General features: G+C 36.8%; 2 protein-coding genes across 2 annotated transcripts in view; one reads left to right on the forward strand and one right to left on the reverse strand.

The window, feature by feature from the left end:
* The first annotated feature begins 6,848 nt into the window (after positions 1–6,848).
* LOC108977379 (soluble guanylate cyclase 88E) lies at positions 6,849–15,859 on the forward strand. Its single transcript, XM_018947041.1, has 9 exons — positions 6,849–7,016; positions 8,655–9,142; positions 9,475–9,598; positions 9,783–9,918; positions 12,218–12,344; positions 12,403–12,607; positions 12,684–13,969; positions 14,484–15,059; positions 15,337–15,859. The coding sequence occupies exons 1-9, from the start codon at positions 6,849–6,851 to the stop codon at positions 15,512–15,514; spliced, it is 3,288 nt and encodes a 1,095-aa protein (XP_018802586.1). The 3' UTR covers positions 15,515–15,859.
* Positions 15,860–21,740: 5,881 nt separating this feature from the next.
* The window catches only part of LOC108978093 (E3 ubiquitin-protein ligase RNF123), a 7,932-nt gene continuing 5,443 nt past the window's right edge, over positions 21,741–24,229 (reverse strand). Inside the window, exons 14-18 of the mRNA XM_018948226.1 lie at positions 23,972–24,134; positions 23,552–23,912; positions 23,120–23,485; positions 22,818–23,061; positions 21,741–22,690 (exon numbers count right to left, since the gene is read on the reverse strand). Coding sequence (XP_018803771.1) covers positions 22,371–22,690; positions 22,818–23,061; positions 23,120–23,485; positions 23,552–23,912; positions 23,972–24,134 — 1,454 coding nt within the window. The 3' untranslated portion in view covers positions 21,741–22,370. The remainder of the gene's footprint in view (positions 22,691–22,817; positions 23,062–23,119; positions 23,486–23,551; positions 23,913–23,971; positions 24,135–24,229) is intronic.

The following is a 24,229-nucleotide window of genomic DNA, read 5'->3' on the forward strand; positions in this document are numbered from 1 at the left end:
TGTTTTTAGAAATAATTTAGTGATTTTAGAACTACTTGGGCTTTCACTTTTCTTAAAAAATCTTTCAAGATGGTTTTCACTGATCCTTACGATATTCCAACGATGTCAGTAAGAACYCCGATTTATAGAACTTTTCCAACATTCTGAACACTTCGACACGCGAAATTTTATTCGACATATAAAAGATTTCTCTTTTTTGAATAGTCATCGTAAAAATCGCCGGATTTACTTAATATACTTTAGAAAGACAAGCATATACTAAACTCAACTGATTATTTTGATGTCACTGACAATCATAAGAACCTAGAAAAAAATATTTATTTAAATTAAAATGTCTTACTAATTTTTRCACACAGGAGTAAATCAATCTGAAAATGGAAACACATTTTGAATGATTGAATTCCATTGAACTGTATTTAACGCTTTTGTAATGTGTTTAGGGCTATCAAATTGCATTMAAATTTATTTTAGTTTATACAAATGTACTAACGAAGCTGATAGTGTTTGAAAACTTTAAAAGTTCTTMCTTAATGGGAGAGTATTTACTTCTTCTATTCTAAATTGTACGCCAAAACCATTATTTATCTAATTCGTGCGGCCAACATTTTTAAATTGGCTTTTACTTTTGTCACAGCATGAAAAAAAATATTACAAAATTATTAAACATTCCATTATATATTGAGAAATAGACTGTAAAGTATGATTTTGGCCGTTTGCGATTGCCACTTATCCTCAAATTTTAGAAAATATATGTTAGATATGATTGCACCGCGACCTAGAGTGCCCTCAAAAATTATATATTACTTCACCAAAAACAAAATTTAAAGCGGCTAAGAAATAAAGTAGAAAAAATATGAAAACGATTGTCACGGATGATCGATTMTTCTACAAAGTATAATAAGGTAACAATAATTTCTGCTAAAAAAATTATAAAATTTAAGTTTATTTTTATGAAATAGCTTTTACTTTTAATACTAATTTATATTTATGTAGAAAAAAATTAGTGGCGAAATAATTTACGATATTATCCTTACTAAATGTCAACCCCATCTGATCTGCTAATTATACAACATTTGACTGATTTTCTATTCAGTTGCCAAAATACAGAGGCTAAGTTCATCAACCTGTTTGTATCAACAGTGAAATTATTACAATTTTTTTACATACAAGTCTTGTAACTAAGTATGCTATCTACAATTCCTGTATACSCAATTCCCCTTACATGCACGTATTTAATAAGTAATGACTACATCGAGCGATTGCTATTAAAGTCGCTGATTTATGTGTGAATAACTGCCCAATGGCAGTGCAAACAGATAAATTGTCTATAGCAGAGATTTAATAGCAATACTTATCTTGCTCTTTAGGGTTTTTTTGTTTAGTTATGGTCAGTATTTATCTGCAAGAAATTGCTATAAACATTTCAATGGACTTACTTCAAACGCTATGCGTTGAATCTATACAAATATATATATATATATATATATATTAGTGTGTACAGATGTATCAATTGACCTTGATTTCTGTTAATATGGTTACTTAATTGATTTGTCTACGCCATTCTTATTGTAGTGCTGACACTGGTAGGTGAAATAAAAAAAGTTATACATGGCGTATACGTTACACAGCGTTAATATGCAGGCGTTGTACATGGCGTATACGTAACATATACTTATATGGTCTACTAACGTGAGAAGAGGTGTAGTTATTTATACTACTTTATAAGTTTTATGATTTATTTTTTATTTATTTATTTATAAATTGTTCACTCAATACTTTAACTACAAGATTTAAAATTTTTTCCATTGTTTTCATTATTTTACCTCGCTTTTGAATATCCTATTGRAAGATAATTCATTAACGTCTGCACACATAATTCACGTAAAAGCACAAACAATTCAATATTTACATAACGAATCATTTCTGTTGACATATTAATGGCTGCTCTTCAAGTTGCCTTGTTGTTTGCTCTTTCTGCGCKCTTGCAACGGAACGCGATACAGCAAGTGATACTGTCGCCAGCAGAAATGGTTTAATTAAATCAGGCGATTGAGTAAGACTGAAGAGAAATATATTGCAACATGACAGGTTTTCATTAATCGGATGGAATGTACAAAGTGGCAATATGAAACTTTTTGAAATGTAATGAMACTTACAGCAGTGCATTACTTCARTAAGTRTTTTTACATWAGAARARTAGGAAAACTAATTTAAGTAATAACTAATCTTTCAAATATGCAATTATGTCGGTTTAAATAGAATTTTTGAAAAATTTAATTAGGTTTGTGGAACTTTAATATATTCGGTGGAATAAAGAGATTATGGTTTCAACGTATATACGACTTTTGTACTTTATAGTAATTTTATGAAGTCTTAATATATTTCCGAAAAGTTACACATATTTTTGCAGATATTGAAGCCTTTGAATTTATGAGTATATAACACGTACTAAATTGGAGAGTAGAAACAATAATCAAAGATATGGGAAGGAATATATAAAAGCAACCAAAAAGTTGAAAATTACTATATTGTGGCAACATGAATGTCCAGATTCTTCTATTTTTGCCATTAAGTCAAAGTAAGCTTTAGCAAATATTTCGATTACATTTACGGTTTCCTTTACATGAATATATTGTTTGGGAAATATTAAGCGTTTTTTTTACCAGACCACATTTTTACGTGAGAATCTTGTTTTTTTTTTTTTTTTTTTTTTTTTTTTTTTTTTTTTTTTTTTTTTTTTTTTTTTTTTGACCTTCGAACTATATGCTTGTATAACCATTTAATGAACGTTTGCTTTGAAAAAACTTTCTGGTAAGTGATGACTTTCAATCTTAAGCTATCAAAACTTTCAAAACTTAAGTTATCATATTTTTCTATATAAAAAGTTAAGTCAATTTAGGCGCTTTTTAATTCTGGACACAAATCGCAACAATGACAAATTTGTCACCCACTAACTGCCACAAGTGAAATAAGAATCGCTTTATCATTCTTACATTAGTTATTGTGCGCGATTCAAATTATTTTCACAGATCGTATGTTGATTTTTCTTAAATTACTTAGAACGCTTTTTGGATTGTGACATCAAATATAAAGTAAGATTTTTACTTATTCTATTATATACTTTCGACTGCAATACGTTTTAGAAATATATATCGTTTTAGTTAAGGGTGACATTCACATAACGACGGTTTAAAAAAAATTAGTGCATAAAATATAGTCTCTCCAAGCTATAAAAAATAGAAAAAAAATTAATGTATAAATAACATATAAGGAATATATAACTAATATAAATATATGCGAATATTGCAATGAAAGTGGTTTTTAAGGTTTAAAAAATCAGCACGATTGGGATAAATAATGGTGAAAATTGTGTCATGAAAGTACTACCTAAAAACTTAAAAAATGGCTGTTTTCGTTTGCTAGTATTTCTACTTTATCTACTGCGAAATTTTGATGGAAAACATCATTCTATTAAACAATAACTTCATATCAAAATTCAAAAACGGCTTTCAAATGGCAAAACCCCACAAATTTTAAAAATTGCTAAAATATTAATAAAATAAGTTTTTTGTTTATAAAACAATATTTATTGAAGAATAATATAATATATATCTTTTGTGGAGTTGCGTCTTCTACTTTATTGACATAAACACCGCTGGTTGTGGTTATAGTCGAGTTTACAACAGTCGTTCTTCCTTTTCGCTGTTTGGCGCTAATAGGAGATTCTAACTGTGTTCTTCTCCACCTGATCYTTCTAACGGAGTGGAAGTATTCCTCTGCATCACCCTGTAGGTACTGCGTAGAATACTTTCAGAGCTACAGTGTTTTCATACATTCGGTACAACATGAACTAGCCAACGTAACTGAAAGAATTAATAGTAAAGAATTAATAGATAATTAATTCTCTGAACTACATATGTCAATGTTGTCTATATCTCATACAAATCATTTTCCATTGAATGAAATATTCGCCGTTGCCAATGCGCAAAAGATCGGGAATAATGAGTGACTTATAGAGTTTGGTCTGTATTCGTCGAGAGAGGACTTTACTTATCAATTGCTAACTAGTCCGAAGTAGCACTTTTTGTCGATAGTCTGCGTTGGATTTCGGGRCTGACAATGTTGTTGGTGTTAACACTGGTTCCAAAATGGACAAAATTATCTACGACTTCGAAGTTATGACAGTCAACAGTGACGTGGGAGCCAAGTCGTGAGTACAGACGACTGTTTCTTAGTTGACGGGAGATATTTCTTCTTGCCTTCGTTCACTACCAGACTCATTTGTTTCGCTTTCGTATAAATTCTGGAGAAAGCAGAATTAACGCCATGGTTGTTAATATTTTCGTTATACGCCAGCATCTGTACGCTCTTATGRAAAATGGTACATGGTACCTTCTCTATTTAGTTTTGCAGCTCGAATTATTTTCTTCAGCAGCAGGTTGAACAAGTCGCAYGAAAGGAAGTCGCCTYGTCTGAAACCTTGTTTGGTTTCGAACGACTCGGAGAGATCCTTTCCGATCCTGACGGATCTTTTGATGTTGCTCAACGTTAGTTTAGACAGACGTATTTGCTTTGTGGGGATACCAAATTCATATATCGCGGCATAAMGGCAGCTTCTTTTCGGGCTGTCATAAGCCGCTTTGAAATTGACAAAGAGGTGGTGCGTGTCGATCCTTTTTTCACGGGTCTTTTCCAGATTTGGCGTATGGTAAATATTTGGTCAGTTRTTGATTTTCCAGGCATAAAACCACATTGATAAGGTATAATCAGWTTGTTGACGRTAGACTTTAATCTTTCACACAATACGATTGATATATTCTTATAAGCAATTTTGAGAAGCCTTGGCCAAGATTGTGGGATATCCCTTTTTGTGGATTGGGCAGAGCKTACTTAGCTTCCAATCGTCGGGAATGTTTTCGTCCGACCATWCTCTACAAAGAAGCTGATGCTTTGTTGTTTTTCAGACGGGTAATTGTCATTCGGACTTCTTTACGGTCGGGTGGTGGAACGTCTGCTCCATCGCATTGGGTTTTCCATCTCCTGGTGTTATGCTCTCACTGTCATTTAGAGAAGTATTCTCTTTAAATTTTTAATACGATCTTGGCATCAGTCACCAGATCACTTCGGGGGGGTTCTACAAGTGTATGCTCCGGTCTTGAAACCCTCTGTTAGCCGCCGCATTTTTTCATAGAACTTGTCAAACTCTTGTTACTCACGTATTTCGCCCTCTCTCTTTTTCTGTCCGTAAATGCTTTCCTCTTCAACTCTCGGTATCTATCCCATCCCGYACGTGTTGTGATCGCTTGCAACRWTGCGAGGTAGGCTGTCTGTTTTCTTGGTTTTCTGGTTAGGATTGCAGCTGTTGTAGTCGCAGCTTCTCGACATCGAACTTTGCTTGTGTTTGTTGATGACTTTAAAACACTGAAGACGTGTCTTCGGTCTATCACAACATAACCGATCTGAWTGGTGGCTTTTCGATCCGGAGACAGAAGTCGGCCTGCCTGTACCCATTCGGGGATGTTACATCATGGGGGCTGAATTTACCGACCGTCGCCAAATACCATCTATTTCGAGGTTCCCTATGGTTTTGAAGRAAAAACATAGAAGCTTCAATTTTAATGGAGAATATTTAGTTTTATTCAAAAGCACAYTCTTTGAAATTAATTTTTTGAAGTATATCTCTTTCAAATATTGGCCCCGACTATATTTCAGATGATTCATCTATTGAGTACAATTTTCGATRACTCRTTCGAGCATTTMRACTTGWAACTGRCGAATGACACGCRTGATGTTTTTCTCCAARGCCTGAATCGAAGCAGGATTGTCCGCATAGACTTTAAACTTTAAATATCCCGACACGAAGTATAACGGTGTGATATCAAATAATCTTACGATGATATAAAAAATCTCCGTAGCAGCATGTTCCAAGAGTATTAAAAATATCTGTCCTAAAGTAATCTAACTTCAGCCCTTAATATCTTTCGTTGCAGACTTTTTTCTAAAGCATTCAAGGTTCTACAAATATTTTGAAACGAGATATTTTTTCAAGTAGTTGGAAGCGAGATTTAAATTTGTTTATCTGATAAAATGAAGTTCCAATTAGGAGCTCATACTTGAAGTGACTTTTTAGAGGTGCCTAAGAACCCATTTTTCATAGAACCAACGTCTTTTCATATATAAAAAACTCAAGAAATTTCAATATTCCATTAATAAGGCACTGTCATACTTTTTTTTTAACTGTAATTGCACATACAAACCTAAAATTTCAAATGTTTATTGCATTATATTTATATATTAATATATATACATTAATAAGGTTTTTTGAGGAAACTCTTTTCCTTGAGAAAATTAATTTACAACCCTTTTTCKCAAAGCACCAGGGTATTGCTCAACAAGTTATTAATCATAACCTCAAATATATATACATATATTCATTCACAATTACATACTTTAAATTTCCATAACCATACTTCACTTTGTTTAGCAGCCGTCAGCGGAAATGATAAATTGATCGGCAACAAAATCCGCTACGTGATTTGTAGACAATCTTCTATTTATGTCTTTGCATTAGAGTACTTATTCATCATTTTCATTTTGTTTATTTATTTTTCAGCACTACGCGAAAATGGCTTTGAAGTATCAAAAATGGAAGATGCCAATTTAATTAATGACAATAGTCTTCAGTAAATAAATATACTATTTACATACAAGCCGCTCCTGTCGTAATACAAAGTACGCATACACATACCATTGCATAAATAACTATACAGATAACAACTGAATCATTTTCATCACAGTATCTTCGACCGCTCCGCCACGCGTTTGAGTACGTGCAACTACTATTGAAAATGTATGGTTTATTGCTGGAGAATCTCTCCGAGTATATTAAATCAGTGTAYGGCGAGGAGAAATGGGAAGACATACGACGTCAGGCTGGTATCGACTCGCCATCGTTTAGCGTACATCAAGTCTACCCGGAAAATATGCTGAACAAGTTGGCGAAGAAGGCGCAACAGGTAAGCAATATGAAGAAAATACAACAACACACATAACAAGAATTCAAAGGCGATAATAATTGAGTTATGTTTGTTGATGGCAGTCGAGCTACTAATTGACATTTCTCTATTAGTTCGTGTTATTTTTTTTATAAATCAGATAAAATAGGAAGTAGTTGAAACTACTGCCATTGGCCGTAAGCGGTTAAAAGGTAAAATTGCACAAACTTTCCACCTTAGTATATTAAATAATTAGTTCAAGTTCGCAAAGCTGGAACTTTAGTATGTTTGGCGATGTTGAGCATCATTTGGAATCCATTTGTAGACGAAAAAGAGCGAAAAARTGCTCCAACAGTGGATTAGACCTGGCAGATCTGCTTCGCGAAGAAGCGAAARGCTTTCCTAACGGTCGGATCTGTCTAGTCTGAGAAGGGCAAGTCGGCTATGCAAAGCCAAATTTTGGCACAGGTTAGGTAAGGTAAATAGGCTAATATTCTTGAGACCACGAAAAATCCCACTTTTCCATTGTCATGCCCACTACTTCCAAATATGGATCAAAAATACCGTCTTGTATATACCAAACGCCTAGAGCCAGCCACAAATTTATTGACRGTACTACTTCAGCTAACTTCCGGGTTCATAGAAAGTATGACAACGAAGATGCTTCAACCTTACTCTGGCGAAAGCAAGKCAGTGAAAATGTCTAGAACACCTATCATTGCGTTAATCCTCCTCCTAACCCTCCTAAGAGCTTGTAATTTCATGAACCTTTTGCGTTGCACTCTGGCCCAAAAGTCTTTCATAATCTCACAAGTACCGATTACAGACCAACCTTACTGGGCTCGCTCSAAGCCCATATATCCAGCGCCCAGATGCACGACTACAAGCGAACACCTGCTCGTTCCCATTCTAATCGGACTTGGTTGAGGCTGTTCTTTCTAGCCAGCCCATTGGCTTTACAGTTTTCGACGATTCCGCTATGGTCAAGCACCAGATAAGTTTAATTTGGAGCTTGTGGGCTCGTGCACTAATTGACTGGCTTTAAGCTCACTGTGGGTGGGCAAGCAGCTCCGCTAACGGAGTGAAATGTATCGATTCCCCATCTTCTTAAAGCAGCCACACCTCGTTGAAGTACATCTGCTGYTACTTTAATAGCTGTCACTTCTGGCTTAAAGACACTACAGTGTTGCAGCAATCTGAAATAAGAATTAATTGACAGCTCCCAACAGAAGACTTCTCTCCAATTTTCCGCTTGAACTTCGATTCATTCGTGAAAATGAAAACAATTCGTTGCCGTTATAAAAAAACAAAGCCAGAAGAAAAAAGAGCACATCCACTCTCACACCTCCAACATTGCCATAACCAACTTGGTCGAATTCGAACCCATCTTTCTAATAAGAAGTAAACTGAAAATCTACAATAAAATACGGCGTAACGAAACCGAATATGGCTAATCATAAATCAACAAAATTAGTAGAGACACGAGGAGACTGTATAAATAGTCGATATCAAAAGCTGCTCATCTACCATAAAGGAAGTGTTTCAAAAACTGAGATTTGGAATAATTTATTTAATCATATAGTTTCTTTTTATAAAGAATTTTGTTGGTTCTAGCTCTCTATAAGATTCTCTTTATAAACTCTTTAAACATGTTTACAGGTACTCGGCGTCTCCGAGCACGAGTTCATGGATCAAATGGGTGTGTACTTTGTYGGCTTTGTTGGACAATATGGTTACGATCGTGTGCTTTCGGTGCTTGGTCGGCATATGCGTGACTTTCTCAATGGTCTCGATAATCTGCATGAATATTTAAAATTCTCATATCCACGCATGCGAGCGCCATCATTTATTTGCGAAAACGAGACGCGACAAGGACTCACATTACACTATCGCTCAAAGCGGCGTGGTTTCGTCTACTACACAATGGGGCAAATACGTGAAGTGGCGCGACATTTTTACCACAAGGAGATGCATATCGAACTAGTGCGCGAAGAGATACTCTTCGACACCGTACATGTGACATTTCAATTGACATTTGATAATCGTGCATTTACGCTTGCATCGCTGGCGATGACGCGCGAGGAGAAGCATTTACCCATTAGTGCACATGTGCTCTTCGAGATATTCCCATTTTGCATTGTATTCGGGTAAGTAAATACGTACATACATAAATRCATACTTAGCGACAGTAAAGGCACTCAGCGCCATTTGTCAATTGTTGGCTTGCCTACTTTATGGCTACCAGTCGTCAGCCAATACCAACTGCCTGTCATTTGATTATAGCAAATGCACTTGTGTTGCGAATTTAATTACGTGGCGCAGCAGTGCATTCGAGCGCCGGCACGTTAACTGGGGCAAATGCATTGAATGCAGCTGTTACCAGCGTAATACTAGTTACAGTCATCTTCAGTGAAGTTTTTTTTTTTTTATTCTCTTTCCACTTATTGGCGGTGGCTTCGTCTTTATTGGTGACCTACAGCGCTGATATGGTGGTACGCAGCATTGGCAATTCTCTGATGGTCATTCTACCCGACCTGCTGGGGCAAAAAATTACCGCCTGGTTTGATCTGGTGCGCCCTTTAATTGCCTTCAAATTCCAAACTGTAAGTAGATTTGATGTTAATGAGCGCAATTCAGTAAATTACCGTTAGACAGTTGAAGGAAGAGCTGAAATTGGCTTGTAAATGAAGTGATAATTACAAAATTACTCTTTCAAGCTCTGCTGCATGCAATTGCCTTCTATTTATAAGTATAAAAACTTAATCCATTACATTTTACCTTATATAGATTTTAAATAGAACAAATAACATTTTTGAATTGGTCACGGTTGAACCAGTTACCGATCGCGTCGATCTTCAACCCTCCACCGAATTGCTGTTGCACGATGACGGTTCCGAGCCTGAAAAGACGCTGCGTTTGAAAGGTAAGAACAATAATGAAATTGAACAAGTAAGGAAGGGCTAAKTTCAGGTGTCACCGAATATTTTATACTCTCGCATGACAAGTTTCATCAAGATATCTCTCAATTTTTACTCAAGTTACAGCTTACACGGACGGATAGACATATGTACATCCGGATTTCAACTCTACTCGTCACCCTGAACACTTTGGTATATGTAACCATATATCTGACGATTTATTCCGTTATTAGCAACTTTATTGCGAAAGTATAAAGACTATGCCCTATGAATTGTATGAAAATATCTGAGAGATTTACCGATATTTTCGGTGAAAAATTAGGTTAGGTTAGGTTAGGCACTGAGTTCTTCGTGTTCGATATCAGCGACCTTGAAAAGTTATAGTCCGATCACGACAAKTTTTCCACAAAGGATACCTCAGCTCAAATACCGTATTTGTGTAAAGTTTTATTCCGCTTTCATCATTGGTTCCTAATGTATATATTATACAAAGAAGGCATCAGATGGAATTCAAAATAGCGTTATGTTRGAASAAAGCGTGGTTGTGAACCGATTTCACCCATATTTCATACATGTCATTAGAGTGTTAAGAATATATTATCTACCAAATTTCAATGAAATCAGTCTAGTAGTTCCTGAGATATGGTTTTTGGTCCATAAGTGGGCGACGCCACGACCATTTTCAATTTTTAAAAAAAGCCTGGGTGCAGCTTCCTTCTGCCATTTCTTCGTAAAATTTAGTATTTCTGACGTTTTTTGTTAGTCGGTTAATGCACTTTTAATGATTTTCAACATAACCTTTGTATGGGAGGTGGGCGTGGTTATTATCCGATTTCTTCCATTTTTGAACTCTATATGGAAAGGCCTGAAGGAAACGACTCTACAGAGTTTGGTTAATATAGCTGTAGTAGTTTCTGAGATATGTACAAAAAACTTAGTAGGGGGCGGGGCCACGCCCACTTTTCAAAAAAAATTACGTCCAAATATGTCCATCCCAATTGTTGTAGTCACCTCAATAAAGCTTTTTTACTTTTTGTAGAGATCTCCTCCAGGTGATCTTAGGTACTATATTAGTCTTACAACTTCCTTGTAGATTCCTGTCCAAAGCTTGTCAGTAAACTTTCGTAGCATATTTTTATAGTGTATGACCTTGGTATCTCCATTTTCTCAACTTTGTTTAGTCGGCCATTGGTTCCAGATGCCATTTTTTATATAGATCGTCACTGCTGATGACGTTAGGCCACCACATCTGAAAGATATGCCGTAGACAACTATTAGCAAAGCTTTGAATCTTTCCAGTAAGGTGGTTAGTTACAAGCCAAGTATTACATCCGTAAATCAGGACACAGACAACGTTGGACTAAGGTAGTCTAATTTTTGCTTGAAAGCTTATTTACATAGATTTCCATTCGTTTCTTCTTTTCACAATTTGGCGCCAATTCGAGATTGTGCAGCCGGGTCATTCTCCACCTGGTCGGAGTGGAAGCCTTCCACTTCTTCTGCTTCCAACTGCGGGTACGTTCAGCGCTGACGTCTTTTCAACCATACAGACGACATGGCCTATCCAGCGTAGCCGCTGTCTCTTAATTCGCTAAACTATGTTAAGGTCGTATAAGTATAACTCGTGCATCGCTTCGCTTCCTTGTCCAGTCTGGAGATCGCCTTGTCTGAAACTTCGTTTAGTATCGAATGGCTCGATAATGGGCATATTGCTAAGTTTATTACCCTGATGGGTGAAGTCTTCAACATGATGAATATCTTATTTTGCAGTACAAAATGGTTGCTTGTTGATTGAATGTTGTTTTTTGTGTTCATTTTTAATGGTTTCGTTTTGTAGATATTTATTTGTAAACTAATCGATACATGCTTAAGACTTTCTTGTACGCCGGAGGGCTTCACAAACAATAAGCAAATAGCATCCACAAAGCGAAATCTTCAATATGTTCATTAAAGWTCCAATAGATCCCACTGCGCTTGTCATCTATAGGTCTGTGTACGAAGTAACACTCGATAACAATAACCAAAAGAATTGGCAAAAGTAAATACCCTTGGCATACATCTAATATAGATAGAACCACTTTATTCTTTGAATAGAAAATATATRTAGCTGTGAAAAAACGCTAGGGCGCAAATGAAATCAATCTCAAATTAGTGAAGAAGCACATCCGCCATACTGATTCTTAAATATTTTTTTTAATTCATAAATATCTCCGATAGCGTTCTGCTCCAGTTTCCAGGTTAATTTCTCCAAAATCCTCACTTGAATAATATATGTACATATATCCCGATTTAATGTGATTTCAGGTCAAATGGTCTACATGGAGAATTGGCGTATGATCATGTTTCTGGGTACACCGGTTATGCCTGATCTCAACTCACTCATAACAACAGGTCTCTACATTAATGATTTGTCAATGCATGACTTCAGCAGGTAAATAAATTATTGACATAATAGTCTTTTCCATATTCATGATCTTTGCGCCTTTCAGAGATCTCATGTTGGCCGGCACACAGCAATCAGTCGAACTCAAGTTAGCGCTCGATCAAGAACAACAAAAATCAAAGAAACTGGAGGAGTCCATGCGCAAACTAGACGAAGAAATGCGGCGCACAGACGAATTGCTTTATCAGATGATACCGAAACAGGTGGCTGATCGTTTAAGACGCGGAGAAAATCCCATTGACACGTGTGAGGTAATGAATCCCTAATTTAATATACCATAATTGGCGAAGACTTAATCCTATTGCGCCAACATTTCATTTCTCACAGATGTTCGACTGTGTGTCTATACTTTTTGCTGATGTTGTTACCTTCACCGAAATCTGCAGTCGCATCACACCCATGGAGGTGGTGTCCATGTTAAATGCAATGTATTCTATATTTGACACGCTAACCGAGAGAAATAATGTCTACAAAGTGGAAACTATTGGTGATGCTTACATGGTAGTGTCGGGTGCGCCAGAAAAGTCCGTCAATCATGCGGATAAAGTTTGTGATATGGCCTTAGATATGGTGGATGCCATCACTGATCTGAAAGATCCATCGACGGGCCAACATTTGCGCATACGTGTGGGTGTGCATTCCGGTGCGGTGGTTGCGGGCATTGTTGGTTTAAAAATGCCGCGATATTGTCTCTTCGGTGATTCAGTGAATACCGCATCACGTATGGAATCCACGGGCTCTGCGATGAAAGTTCACGTCTCCGAGCCGGCTAAGCAATTTCTCAGCCCTTGTTACAAACTAACGGAACGCGGTGAAATCGATGTTAAAGGGAAGGGTCCAATGAAGACATATTGGTTGGAAGAGCGTGAAAATCGCAAATCGTTACAATTGCCACCCGAACTGTTCCATCCAATTTCAACATTTACTGCAGCAACAGTAACGACTGCGACCTCAATTCCGTCGACTGCAGCCTCTACAACCGACCGTCGTTTGAGTGTTTCGCAAACTTTRAAAGCAATTATGCCAGCTGCCGCCCAACCGGTTATCGGTTCGGTAGAGCGTATGCAATTGGCAAATGCCACAAGTGCCATGATCAATTCAATGGATGCRGCGAGCGCGGCAAGCACGACCTCACCACCCCAGAACAGTGCTGGAAAAGAGCGTGGACGTATTTACTCACCAGTAACCTTCACAGATATAGCGCGTCGTAGCATAGCAAATTCGCCTGTGCGCAATTCTTTCGGAAGCAATGAATGTGGTCGTGAATCGCGTTCCAATTCAATGGGTCATGTTTTTATGCGWACACCTAGCGATATTTTTGGTTCGCTCATATTAGATACCGAAGAATTTTTAGAAGATCTGCAATACTCACGCAATTCATTGGTCAATAGTGGCACCACTACATCGGTTTGCCCCTATAGTCCAACGCCCGCTTTTCGTATAGGTAGCGCACCGTCCAAACCACGTCCCAATAATCCCGATCAGTTTACACCCGAAGAGCTGGCTGCCATGGATCAGATTACCCCACCGTCTACAGCACCACCACGAGAAACTGTCACATGCAAAGTGGCTCCAACCACATCGTCAGCGTCGTTGGAAAAATCGAAGGCTAGGTAGGTATACTCACTTTGGGAGCATGTCAATCGTGTTTGCGCGTGGAAATTGGTTTTCAAACTCGTCGCAAGATTTCTTAGCCGAAATCAGATATTGGTATGTCTCACGAATTGCGTTTAATTAATGAAAATTAAATTTAACTGTGACTAATAATAATTATTTAAAGTGATCTTGCCTAACCCAAATTGCTCTATATGTCCTGTTTTCCAATTAACTTTCGATCTCATCAATGAAAATATATACAAATATATTCTTTAATATAAAATAATCAAGTTTAGTCAAGTATCCAAGACATTTTGTCTTGCCCCTTTATAGGTCTTACTCTTTCATGTACTTATGGTTAGGAACTTTGGTTTACTGGGWATTCCGGAAATTTTTTAATAATAAATATATTACGACTACATAACAAGAATTGAATTTAAACGCTCTTTTCTACTATACTTACTATGTTTTATTTATAGAGTTTTTCTATTTGTTGTTATACACAACTTAATAACTTCTCTTTCTAATTAGAAAAATCACATTTTCACGTAGCCTAACTATACCACAAGAACCAGTTGTTTTGCCATCGCCACCACCTGCGCCACAGCAATCACAGCAACCGCTAAAGGAGCAATTAAAACAGCAAAAGCCACTGGCAACCAATATTTCAAACTCCACTGTAGCCTCCATACCAGTGCCGATCATACCTAAGGCCACTGCAGTTGCGATGCCGACAACGTCGACCGCAAAGACCAAGATCACAAATAACAACATATCATTCGGCAGCAGTCGTACATCATCACGAGAATCGCTGTCACCGTGTTCGCCACCGATTCGTTCGAATTCGGCACCACTACCTATGTCCAAAGCAGCACGTAAAGCATTCCTCGCTGCCAAGCAAACAAAAGCTATTGAAAAGTTAGATCGGATGATTGAGGAAGCAAATGAAGTCGATGTRCAAAACAAACGCGCTAATATGCGACGCATGGCTGCCTTTCGTGATGAAGGTGGCGGCGATGGAGGTGGTGGTTGTCCGCTATTTTTGCCRCCACCACCAGGCCCGCAGATGACGAACTCCATGTCAGATTCAGGATTGGCGCATCATGGGTGAGTCGAATATATTAAAAACGGATAATTAGATATGAAATATTACAGCTTATAGATTGTGGATTATAAACTACAGATTATAGCTTATAGAATATTAATTATAGATTATAATTTATAGATTATAGATTATAAATTATAGATTATAGCTTAAAGATTATAGATTATAGATTATAGATTATAGATTGTCGATTAGAAATTAAGTATTACAGATTATAAATTATTGATTATAGATTATGGATTATAGATTCTTAAGAAATTTCTTTCTCCATGCTTTTAGACACAACCACAATTACTCGCAAATGCATTACGCCACCTGTCACCATGCGCACGAGCCGAAAATGTCAAACAGTCACAGTTTCAGTCATACTCGTGGTACTGCGCATCAGTGTTGTACAGGCTACAATCACTCTAATGGGCGGCATCGAATGCATTCCAATGCATGTCAATTGTTGTAAGGACCACAAATAAACAAACMATAGTAAGTTTACGCTATTGTAAACTCAACGTTATTCCTGCAGTTATCACAAGCTGACTAAAWTAGATACATGACGGAAAGCAGATACGAGATATGTCAAGGCATGTCTAAAGGCGACATCAGTGATATTAATAGACAGCGGATATTAATAAATGTACTGGGAGCCAATTAGCTGTACTGCGAGAGATTAAAGAGGTATTAAGTTACTTTAACATCACTAAATAATATTTCTGTATGCATGTGCTTATAGGGTTAATGATGGTGCTAAATGTATTTTAGTAAAACCGCAAAAAATCTCGAAGGAATAATATTTGATATGTATACGAGACTCTTTATAGACCAAATAATAGCATAAATAAAATTATTTTAAGAAATCTATATACATATGCATACATATAAATTTATATACATATATTCGTGCATACCAAAAATATCAAATATAGTTAAGGAAAACTTTAATTCCCTATCTGTGAGTGTTACCTGAAAACTAGATAAGTAAACAGTTAAACAAAATATTATTAATTAGCAATAATGATATAAATATGTACATATGTATGTGTTTTAAAACGCGAATCGAAGTTTTCAAAACAGTTTCAAAATATTTTACATTTAGTTATTATTTACTTATTTAATTATTTATTTATTGTTATGTTAGGTAATTGTGTTAGTAGAGAGGAAGCGTCCCAAATTCCTTTRTGGACTATGACCTAGCTGATAGCTCTTAATATGATCATCATATTTAGTAAGCGTTARGATTAAGAATCATCCTTGTATCCGATTTACTTTAGAGAAATGTTTCACTGTTTTTTTTTCAACATTTATTATCGCTATAACCAGGATATGTCAGCTATACCGCTATTATATTATATATACATATATAAATCCAGGTTCCAAGATCGCGTTGTAGTGACAATGTGAGTTTACGAGTGCAAGCGTGGTCTTCGCTTCTGATGTGGTGCTCCGTAATTAAACAATTCGAGTGCTCTCTCCTTATACCCTAGACAGGCTGTATTAAGTTTCGGAAAAGCTTACGCGGTTATAGCTGAGTTAACAACAGCGTGGCCGTCGTTTGCTCTTTTCGTAATTTGGTGATAATTTGAGATACTTCCTTCTCCACCTAATCTCTCCAAAGGAGTGCAGGTCTTCTTCTGCTTCCACCGGGGGGTTTGATTTCGAAGCTGACATTGTTGTTGGTGTTAATATTGGTTCCAATATAGACGAAATTATCTATGACTTCGAAGTGATGACGGTCAAGAATGACGTGGCAGCCAAGTCGCAGGTGTTTGTTTGATAACAGGAGATATTTCGCCTTGCCCGCATTCACTATCAGACATATTTGCTTTGCTTCTTTATCCAGTCTATACAAAGTAGAATTAATATTGAGGCCAATGATATAATATCATCGGACTGTACCCTGTCGGCTAACTTGTCAAGCTCTTCGTACTCACGCATTTCGGCCTCTGTTTTTTTTGTCTGCGTATTGCTTCCCTCTTCAACTCTCAGCATCTCTCCCGCCCCGCACTTGTTGTGATCGATATAACGTTGCAAGGTAGGTAATCTGTCTCCGCTGCGACACGGCACTCCTCATCGTAGCAGCTGTTCTTTTACCTTTTCCGAAAACCAATAGTTTCGGTTGCCGCTGTACGTAAGGAGCTTGAAATGCCGTCCCACAGTTTCCTTATACCGAGTTGTTGACGAGTGCTCTCAGAGAGCAGGAGCGCATGTCGAGTAGAAATATACGCGAACTGGTCCCTCAGTTTTCTGGATATCGATATCGAATTTTGCACACAAATTTTCTTCCCCAAAAAGGTGTTCACTGGCGGAACCGCTGTTATCGGACCACTAAAAGTTCCTGTATGGAAACATTTTTTTATTGATATAATATTTTTCCGAAAGATAACGTTATAACCTCCGAACAAATTGATGAGCTAGCATATAATATATAATATGTACATAGCTGTCATACAAGCTGTACATACGTTCTTGTAAGGAATATTTTGTATTAATTCAACGTTTTTTCATTTATTTAATTTTTCTTTTTCAACTAAACTTATCACAATTGTAAAATCAAATAAAAAAAAAGAAATAGTTAATGTTTAAATTGTATGAAAATTAATCAAAACTCCTCTTTCATATATATATACTATATATTAGCACTAAATAAAATGGAAAGGCTAAAATTCGTTTTCAGGAGAGATTGCAAAGGCTTCACTGAATGTTATTAACCAATTTCGAGCTTTTAAAAATATTCAGATATAAGTCAGTAAAGTATTTGCTTACTCTTTGATTTTTTTAAAAGTACAAGTGAAAATAAATAATATATTGAATGTCAAAATCAAAAGGATGAATATATATATTATACAAATAGGATACTTAAAGTAATACCTCTTCAAACGACAATATACGAATGGACTAGCGTCAAACTATTAGATAAAATGTACAAAGCGAATTGAAGAAAGAATGAAGAATGCTAAATGCACGAATAAAACTGAGAAAAATATTAAAAACAAATTGAGAAAAATAATAAGAAAAAACTCAAAAATAAATATTAATTAAAATAATAAAAATTTTCGAGAATAATGTCATTTGAAATGAAATTAAACGAGTTACTTACAAGGAATATTAAACAGAAAAAAAATATTTAAAATATTTGAAAATATATTTTAAGATCATTGTTAAACAGACACACAAAAAAGGAACAAAAAAATCAAAATATACAAAAACATTTCAAAAATAAAATTCTAAATGTGGAGACAGAAAATAAAGTCAATGTAACGGTAGTAATTATGCATATCTTTTAATGAGCAAATAACTAAATAAATGCAAACGAAATGTACAAAGAAGGAAGTTACTGCGAAAAATATTTTTCTAGGAACGGCAAATTTAAGAAAATTCAAGATTTGGTACAGAAAACAAAAATATATGCTAATATGTTCATTTGTATAATATTTTCTTGAAGACTAAGTGTAATGTGCAGAGAGTGGCGCTTAAGAATACTCATAGCAATGTATTTACCTATGTGTGTATGTATATACCAATTTAGCTTATTAAAATATTGATGTGTGAGTGTCTGCGCAACCGAATTGTCAACTGCAATAAATCAAAATATGCATTAATATAAATTTGTAATTTTCACATTAACTTGTTACTAATTAGTTGTGGCATTAAGCACGAAGGAACACGCGCAAAATGAAATTTGATGGATACCATTATTAGTATAAAGTGAATTAAATCAAAATAGTTTTCGAGAATAATGTCATTGTTGTGCTTTGTTAAATTTAAGCAGCTTTATAAGTGAAACGAATTTGTGAATGTAAGATTTCTGAAAGATTCCCGAAAGAAATTTAATAAACAGAATGTTGTTAAAATTGCTTTTTATTCGCAATTAGTTTTAGCAAATTGATGAAGCCATATGTAGAAGTTCACGCTAGTGSGGAAAGTTCTCAGAGCGAGGAGTGCTGTVTCGCAGCGGAGAATAAAGAGACTATCTAACTCGCAATGTTACAATCGAMSACAACGTGTGTGGGATGGGGTAKATARCAAGAGTTGAAGAGGGAAGCGAAACGCATTTGCGGACAAAAGAAAAGAGGGAGGCCGAAATGCGTGAGTACGAASAGCTTGATAAGCTGGCCAACAGTATTAATGCTCGAAAATTCTACGAAAAGATGAGGCGACTCACAGAAGGTTTCAAGTACGGAGCGTATGCTTGTAAAGCCCTTAATGACTGATACCCTGAGCAAACTGAAATATACAGGCTGGAAAAGTGTTCAGCCTGTTAAATGGCAGTGAAAGCATTACACCAGGAGATGGTGAACCCGRTTGCCCAATCGGTGACGATAGAGCGAACTTTGAATTGCCCGACCAAGAAAAAGTTCGAATAAGAATTACACCAAACTGACTGAAAAAAAAATTTATAGCTTGTACTCCTTTTTATTTTAATACAGATATTGCCTATCGCTTTCAAAGTAGGCTCCTGAGCCAATAAAATCATTTCATCTTATTTCCTTACAATTTTCCTTATACTCGAGAGAGATGACCTTCAGCATCTTCCTCATATTTAATTTATTTTTCCAATTACGACTCATTTTCGGATCGTTTTCGCTAGATTGTTGGACGATCAACTGTTCGAGTTCAGGCGACTTTGACGTTTAGCAATTGTTCTCTCACTTCCAATGAGAGGGGAGTTGGGCATCTCTTTATCTCTGGCKAAAATTATGTGATGTRTACCGAAAAGCGGTGTTGACCAAACGCTATTGCCAAACTTGATTTGCAAAAGTTCTTTCCGGCAATTTCGTTTATGAGAACCAAAATAATGTTAGTCGAAGCAAATGGTCGAATAACTAATAACGGCAGCGTCAAGGGGGTCTAGTCTTGTTATATGTATATCAACCCTGGAAGCTCACCATGCTGAGCAAAAGTTCGTAAGACACAATATGAGAACGCCACTGTTTGAGGAGCATACGTAAACAGCCTATTAGTCTGCAACCGTGTACACTTGATCTGGRTGCCGGKACATGAAAGGGTAGCCGACAACGAACTCGCCGACGAACTAGTCCAATCGGCTGCAGCGTCTAGTATGATGGGTCCAGCAATCGGTGTGGTCCCACAACATAAGGGAGCTGCTCCACAMGGAGGACAGAGTAGGCAGAGATACTGGCAAAAGCAATATGTGTGCAACATGCAAAGCTACAGTAAGGTTTAAAGGCATTATTAACCTCGTCCGACACAAATTCCGTGTACTAGTCGCACTCTATACGGGGCAATGCAGGCTCAAGGAACACTTGTCCTATATGGACAGCAAACTGCCTGTTTTGCGCCATGGAACCGGAAACTTCTGAGCACCTGATTCTAGATTGCACAGCAATTTTTAGACGCAATCTCAAGRCCCTTCGATCAATTTATTTGGATAGGAATCACATCACGTCAATAGCGCTCAGCTAGTTCCTTCATTGCCTTCATCCGAGAGTTTCGAAACTTGACATATAGGTTTCTCAGGTATTTACAGATTGAAATTGGCTTCGACGCAATAGCAACTGCGATTTACTTCTCAAGCGTCAAAGAAGTGATTCATTTTTGAAGCTCATTGTTATAAGGGACGAAATGTCGGTTATTTACCATAATGTAAATCGCAAGAGAGCATGGTCTAAAAAGGATAACCACTACGAAGTCCGATAGTCACCAAAAAAAGGTTATGTTATCTGTTCGATGGGGTTTTAGAGGGATCGTTTAATTTGAGCTTGTGCCCGACAATACCACAATTAATTCAGAAGTGTATTGTGATCAGCTGGACAAATTGAGTGAAGTCGATCAGCCTCAGTCCATTTGGGGATGTTTAATTATGGAGGTTGAATGTAACGATCGTTGTGCCAAAGATACTTGCTTTGCCCAGCTTGGCGTTAAAGTAGCCAAGTAGCTCTCATAGGTGAATGCCAGAATTCGGCAACGAGGTCTCTCCCCCACCACGAATTCCACACCGAATTTGAGCGCCTTTATATGATCGCTGTATAAAATGCCATAAGGAGCTACTCGTCTCAATCTTTGTCCCATCCATCGCACTTCGTAGACGATGGTGATATTAGCTTTTATTTTTACGGTAACATTAACGGCCCCTTCTCGGTTAATGGACCGGACATTCCAGATGCATGTCCTTAAATAGTAATCCTTAATGCATTTGTCGTGATCGWCATCAAAATGGGGTCTCTCATCCGAGGCTTTTGTTTCGTTTTCATTGGTGCCGTCTTTTTTAAAGGCGGGTCCACAACTCAGTGCACAACCCTGAGGAGGGAATGTTTCGCCTTCTCACTTTAGCTCGACTCCAAACGGATGTTTTTTTGGCTACCCAAAGGATACTTGGTTTAAGACCGGAATTCGTGAGCTACTTTATACATATGTTAAAGAATCATTTCTAGCCACTCCCAAGTGAATGGCGCTCTGAGAGCTTTCCTTACTTGCGTGAATGTATACAATTAGGCCATAAATTGGTCTAAGAAATAATTTTTTTCCGAAGCAACATTTTTTACAACCAAAAAGAAAAGGCCGTTATAGCTCTCTTCTTACCATTAACCTTCCCTACTATACTTTTCAATACTTATATAGGTTAGGTTAAGTTACCTAACCCTCAATATATAACACGTGATATTTTTGGCAGTGTTTATTGTACATAAGGGTATTTTTATTTTCATTTTTAAACTTTTTGGTATGGCAAGTAAAGTATGTATAAATATTGTTTTTGTAGAATTTTCGTGTGATATTTATAACCACATACGTATGTATGTGTTAACATAATAATCATGCTTTAAGCACATTTAGCCAATTTCTGCTGCGTTTTTGCATAAATAACATTGCCAGCTTGAATTTTTATTCGATTGTGAGTAATTTTCTATTTGGTTTTTATTTAAATTTTGCATTTTGCTATTTTACAAGTAATAGCAGTTATATAAAACTTCGTTAAAATTGCTTGAATAAATTGCTCTGAAGCGTGCTTTTGAGTGCAATAAAATATTTGCAATTTTTACACACTGCATTATGTGTGTTTTTGTTGTAAGTGGCTTGTTTTTCGTGCGTAATATATTATAATTTTTAACGCGAGTGTAAATGAGTTTATTCGATGAATAAAGCGTATCACAATAACATTTAAAGCTGAAACAAATGCATCTCTGTTTTCCATTTTGTAAAAATTTGTAACTTTGATAAACTACTTGTTTTTTTTTTTATAAATATAATTTCAGGCAGTTTTAATTGTAATTAAGTTGACTGAAGTTGTCACAAATATTTGACTAGAATCAGGTGGGTGGTCAGACAGTATTTAACACTATGCTCAGCTTTGCTTTACTTTACTAAATCTCAAAGAATGTTGGTGCTGATGTATATTCGTTGTTGTTGTAAATCACTGTGCCCTCATTGGTTTCGATAGTTTGTATAAGGGTCTTGCAGTAGAAACACACCTTGGAATTCATGAGATGTTGCATAATGCAATTACTGCACGATTGATGTTTACAAGGTGTGAAAATCACCGTTATCGGTTTGGCACAACAAATCGGACAAAGCGAGTCCTCCGAAGGCAATGTGATATCTGAGAGTAGTGACTGTTTCAAGCGTAACATTTCGATGAGACGACGTACTTCATCGATTTCAGCCGGCGTGACGTGTGTGGGATCTGTTGTCGGAGAAGCAGTAAATAAATATATAAATAGTAAATAAAAATTTTAATAATAAATAAAAATTTTAATAGTAAATAAAAATTATTTCAGTAAAAAAAAACTTCAACGCGAAATCACACTTACAATCAGAGAGCGCAAATTTAATGATCGGCGGATCAGCGCGTATTCTCTTCGATGAGGTCGATGGCACCGGTACACGCACGTCATTGGTTAGCGGGTCGATATGGGCGCGCGTTTGTGGATCGAAATTTCCGCGTGGTATTTCGGTCTGTTGCAATATGGGCGTTTTAATCTCGCCCAAAGCGAACTCCAAATTGGCAAATTGAAAGCTTGGATCGGTGAGTAGGGCACGTGTGATGCGCGTTACCTGCCGGCAATGACAAATGTTTACTGTTACAAAGCAACTATTATCGCTTTTTGCTCACCTTCTGTGGATTGCGATCCGTGTCGAGTTCGGAGCGCAGCAATGCCAATAAGATGCCCAACGCAGCGGTAATAATGGGAAAATGTGTTACCGAATTCAAGTCCGACGAGCACATATCGACGATGAATTGAAAGCAACCCGGTGGCACTGTGACGCGCGACAACACCTGACTAATCAATTGACAGACACGATTCAATATCAAATCGCTGTTCGAACGCGATGGTTCTTGGAAAATGTCTGGCGCCACTGTAATGATCATTTCCAAGCAACGCATCAAAGAGACCGTCAACTCAAAACACATCGAACATATTTTCAACTGTTTCGGCTCGAAAACGGCATTCTCCTGGCGATGTGCGGTATTCTGTATCTGTATGTGTGATATAGTAATAAAGTATACAATTAACATTTATTGCAAATTTATGCATATACATACCTCCTGYAACAGCAAAATGAACTCGGAAAATGCCCAATTCAGCTGGCTGAGCACCGAGTTGAGGAAAGCCGTTGCAAATGGCTCATCTTCCGACAGTTTTTGACCGATTAACTTTTGAAAGTGATGTGATGGATTCGCCGGCGCAATATGATGCAACAGACCGGTGTGCGTTTCGTTTTTGGCACGACTGCGACACAATCCCATTTGTATGGGTTGATTACCACCCTGCCATATGCTTGGTTGACGCGAATCGCGGTATGCGTAACCATCGCCAAGCCAAAAACGCAATAGCAGCCAATTACTTTGACCCCAGGCGCGATTTTCATATGGTCGCAGAAGAGACTTCACCAGCGCAACTTGACTGTGGCGAGAAGAAGAATTAACTTAAGAAATTAGTTATTTCCACAGGCACACACACACCTTTTCTTTGACGCCCGCTCTAAAGCGCGCACACCAGCTTTATGACAGGTTAATGTGCCGAGCGCCTGCAGCAGCGAGTCCTTGCATGAGGCCAAAATTATGCGTGGATCAGCGGAATGTAAGCCGAGAAATTCAGCAGACAAGTTGACGGCGCACTCGGCGTCTATAAATTTATTTTGTTTTATAATTTCATAGTATTTTATTAAAAACGTTTATTAAAAAAATAGAAAAAAAGAATTTAAAAATATAAAAAAGTAT

The sequence above is a fragment of the Bactrocera latifrons genome, unplaced genomic scaffold, assembly GCF_001853355.1.
Source record: "Bactrocera latifrons isolate USDA-ARS-PBARC rearing strain unplaced genomic scaffold, ASM185335v1 scaffold_117, whole genome shotgun sequence".
Lineage (NCBI taxonomy): Eukaryota > Metazoa > Arthropoda > Insecta > Diptera > Tephritidae > Bactrocera > Bactrocera latifrons.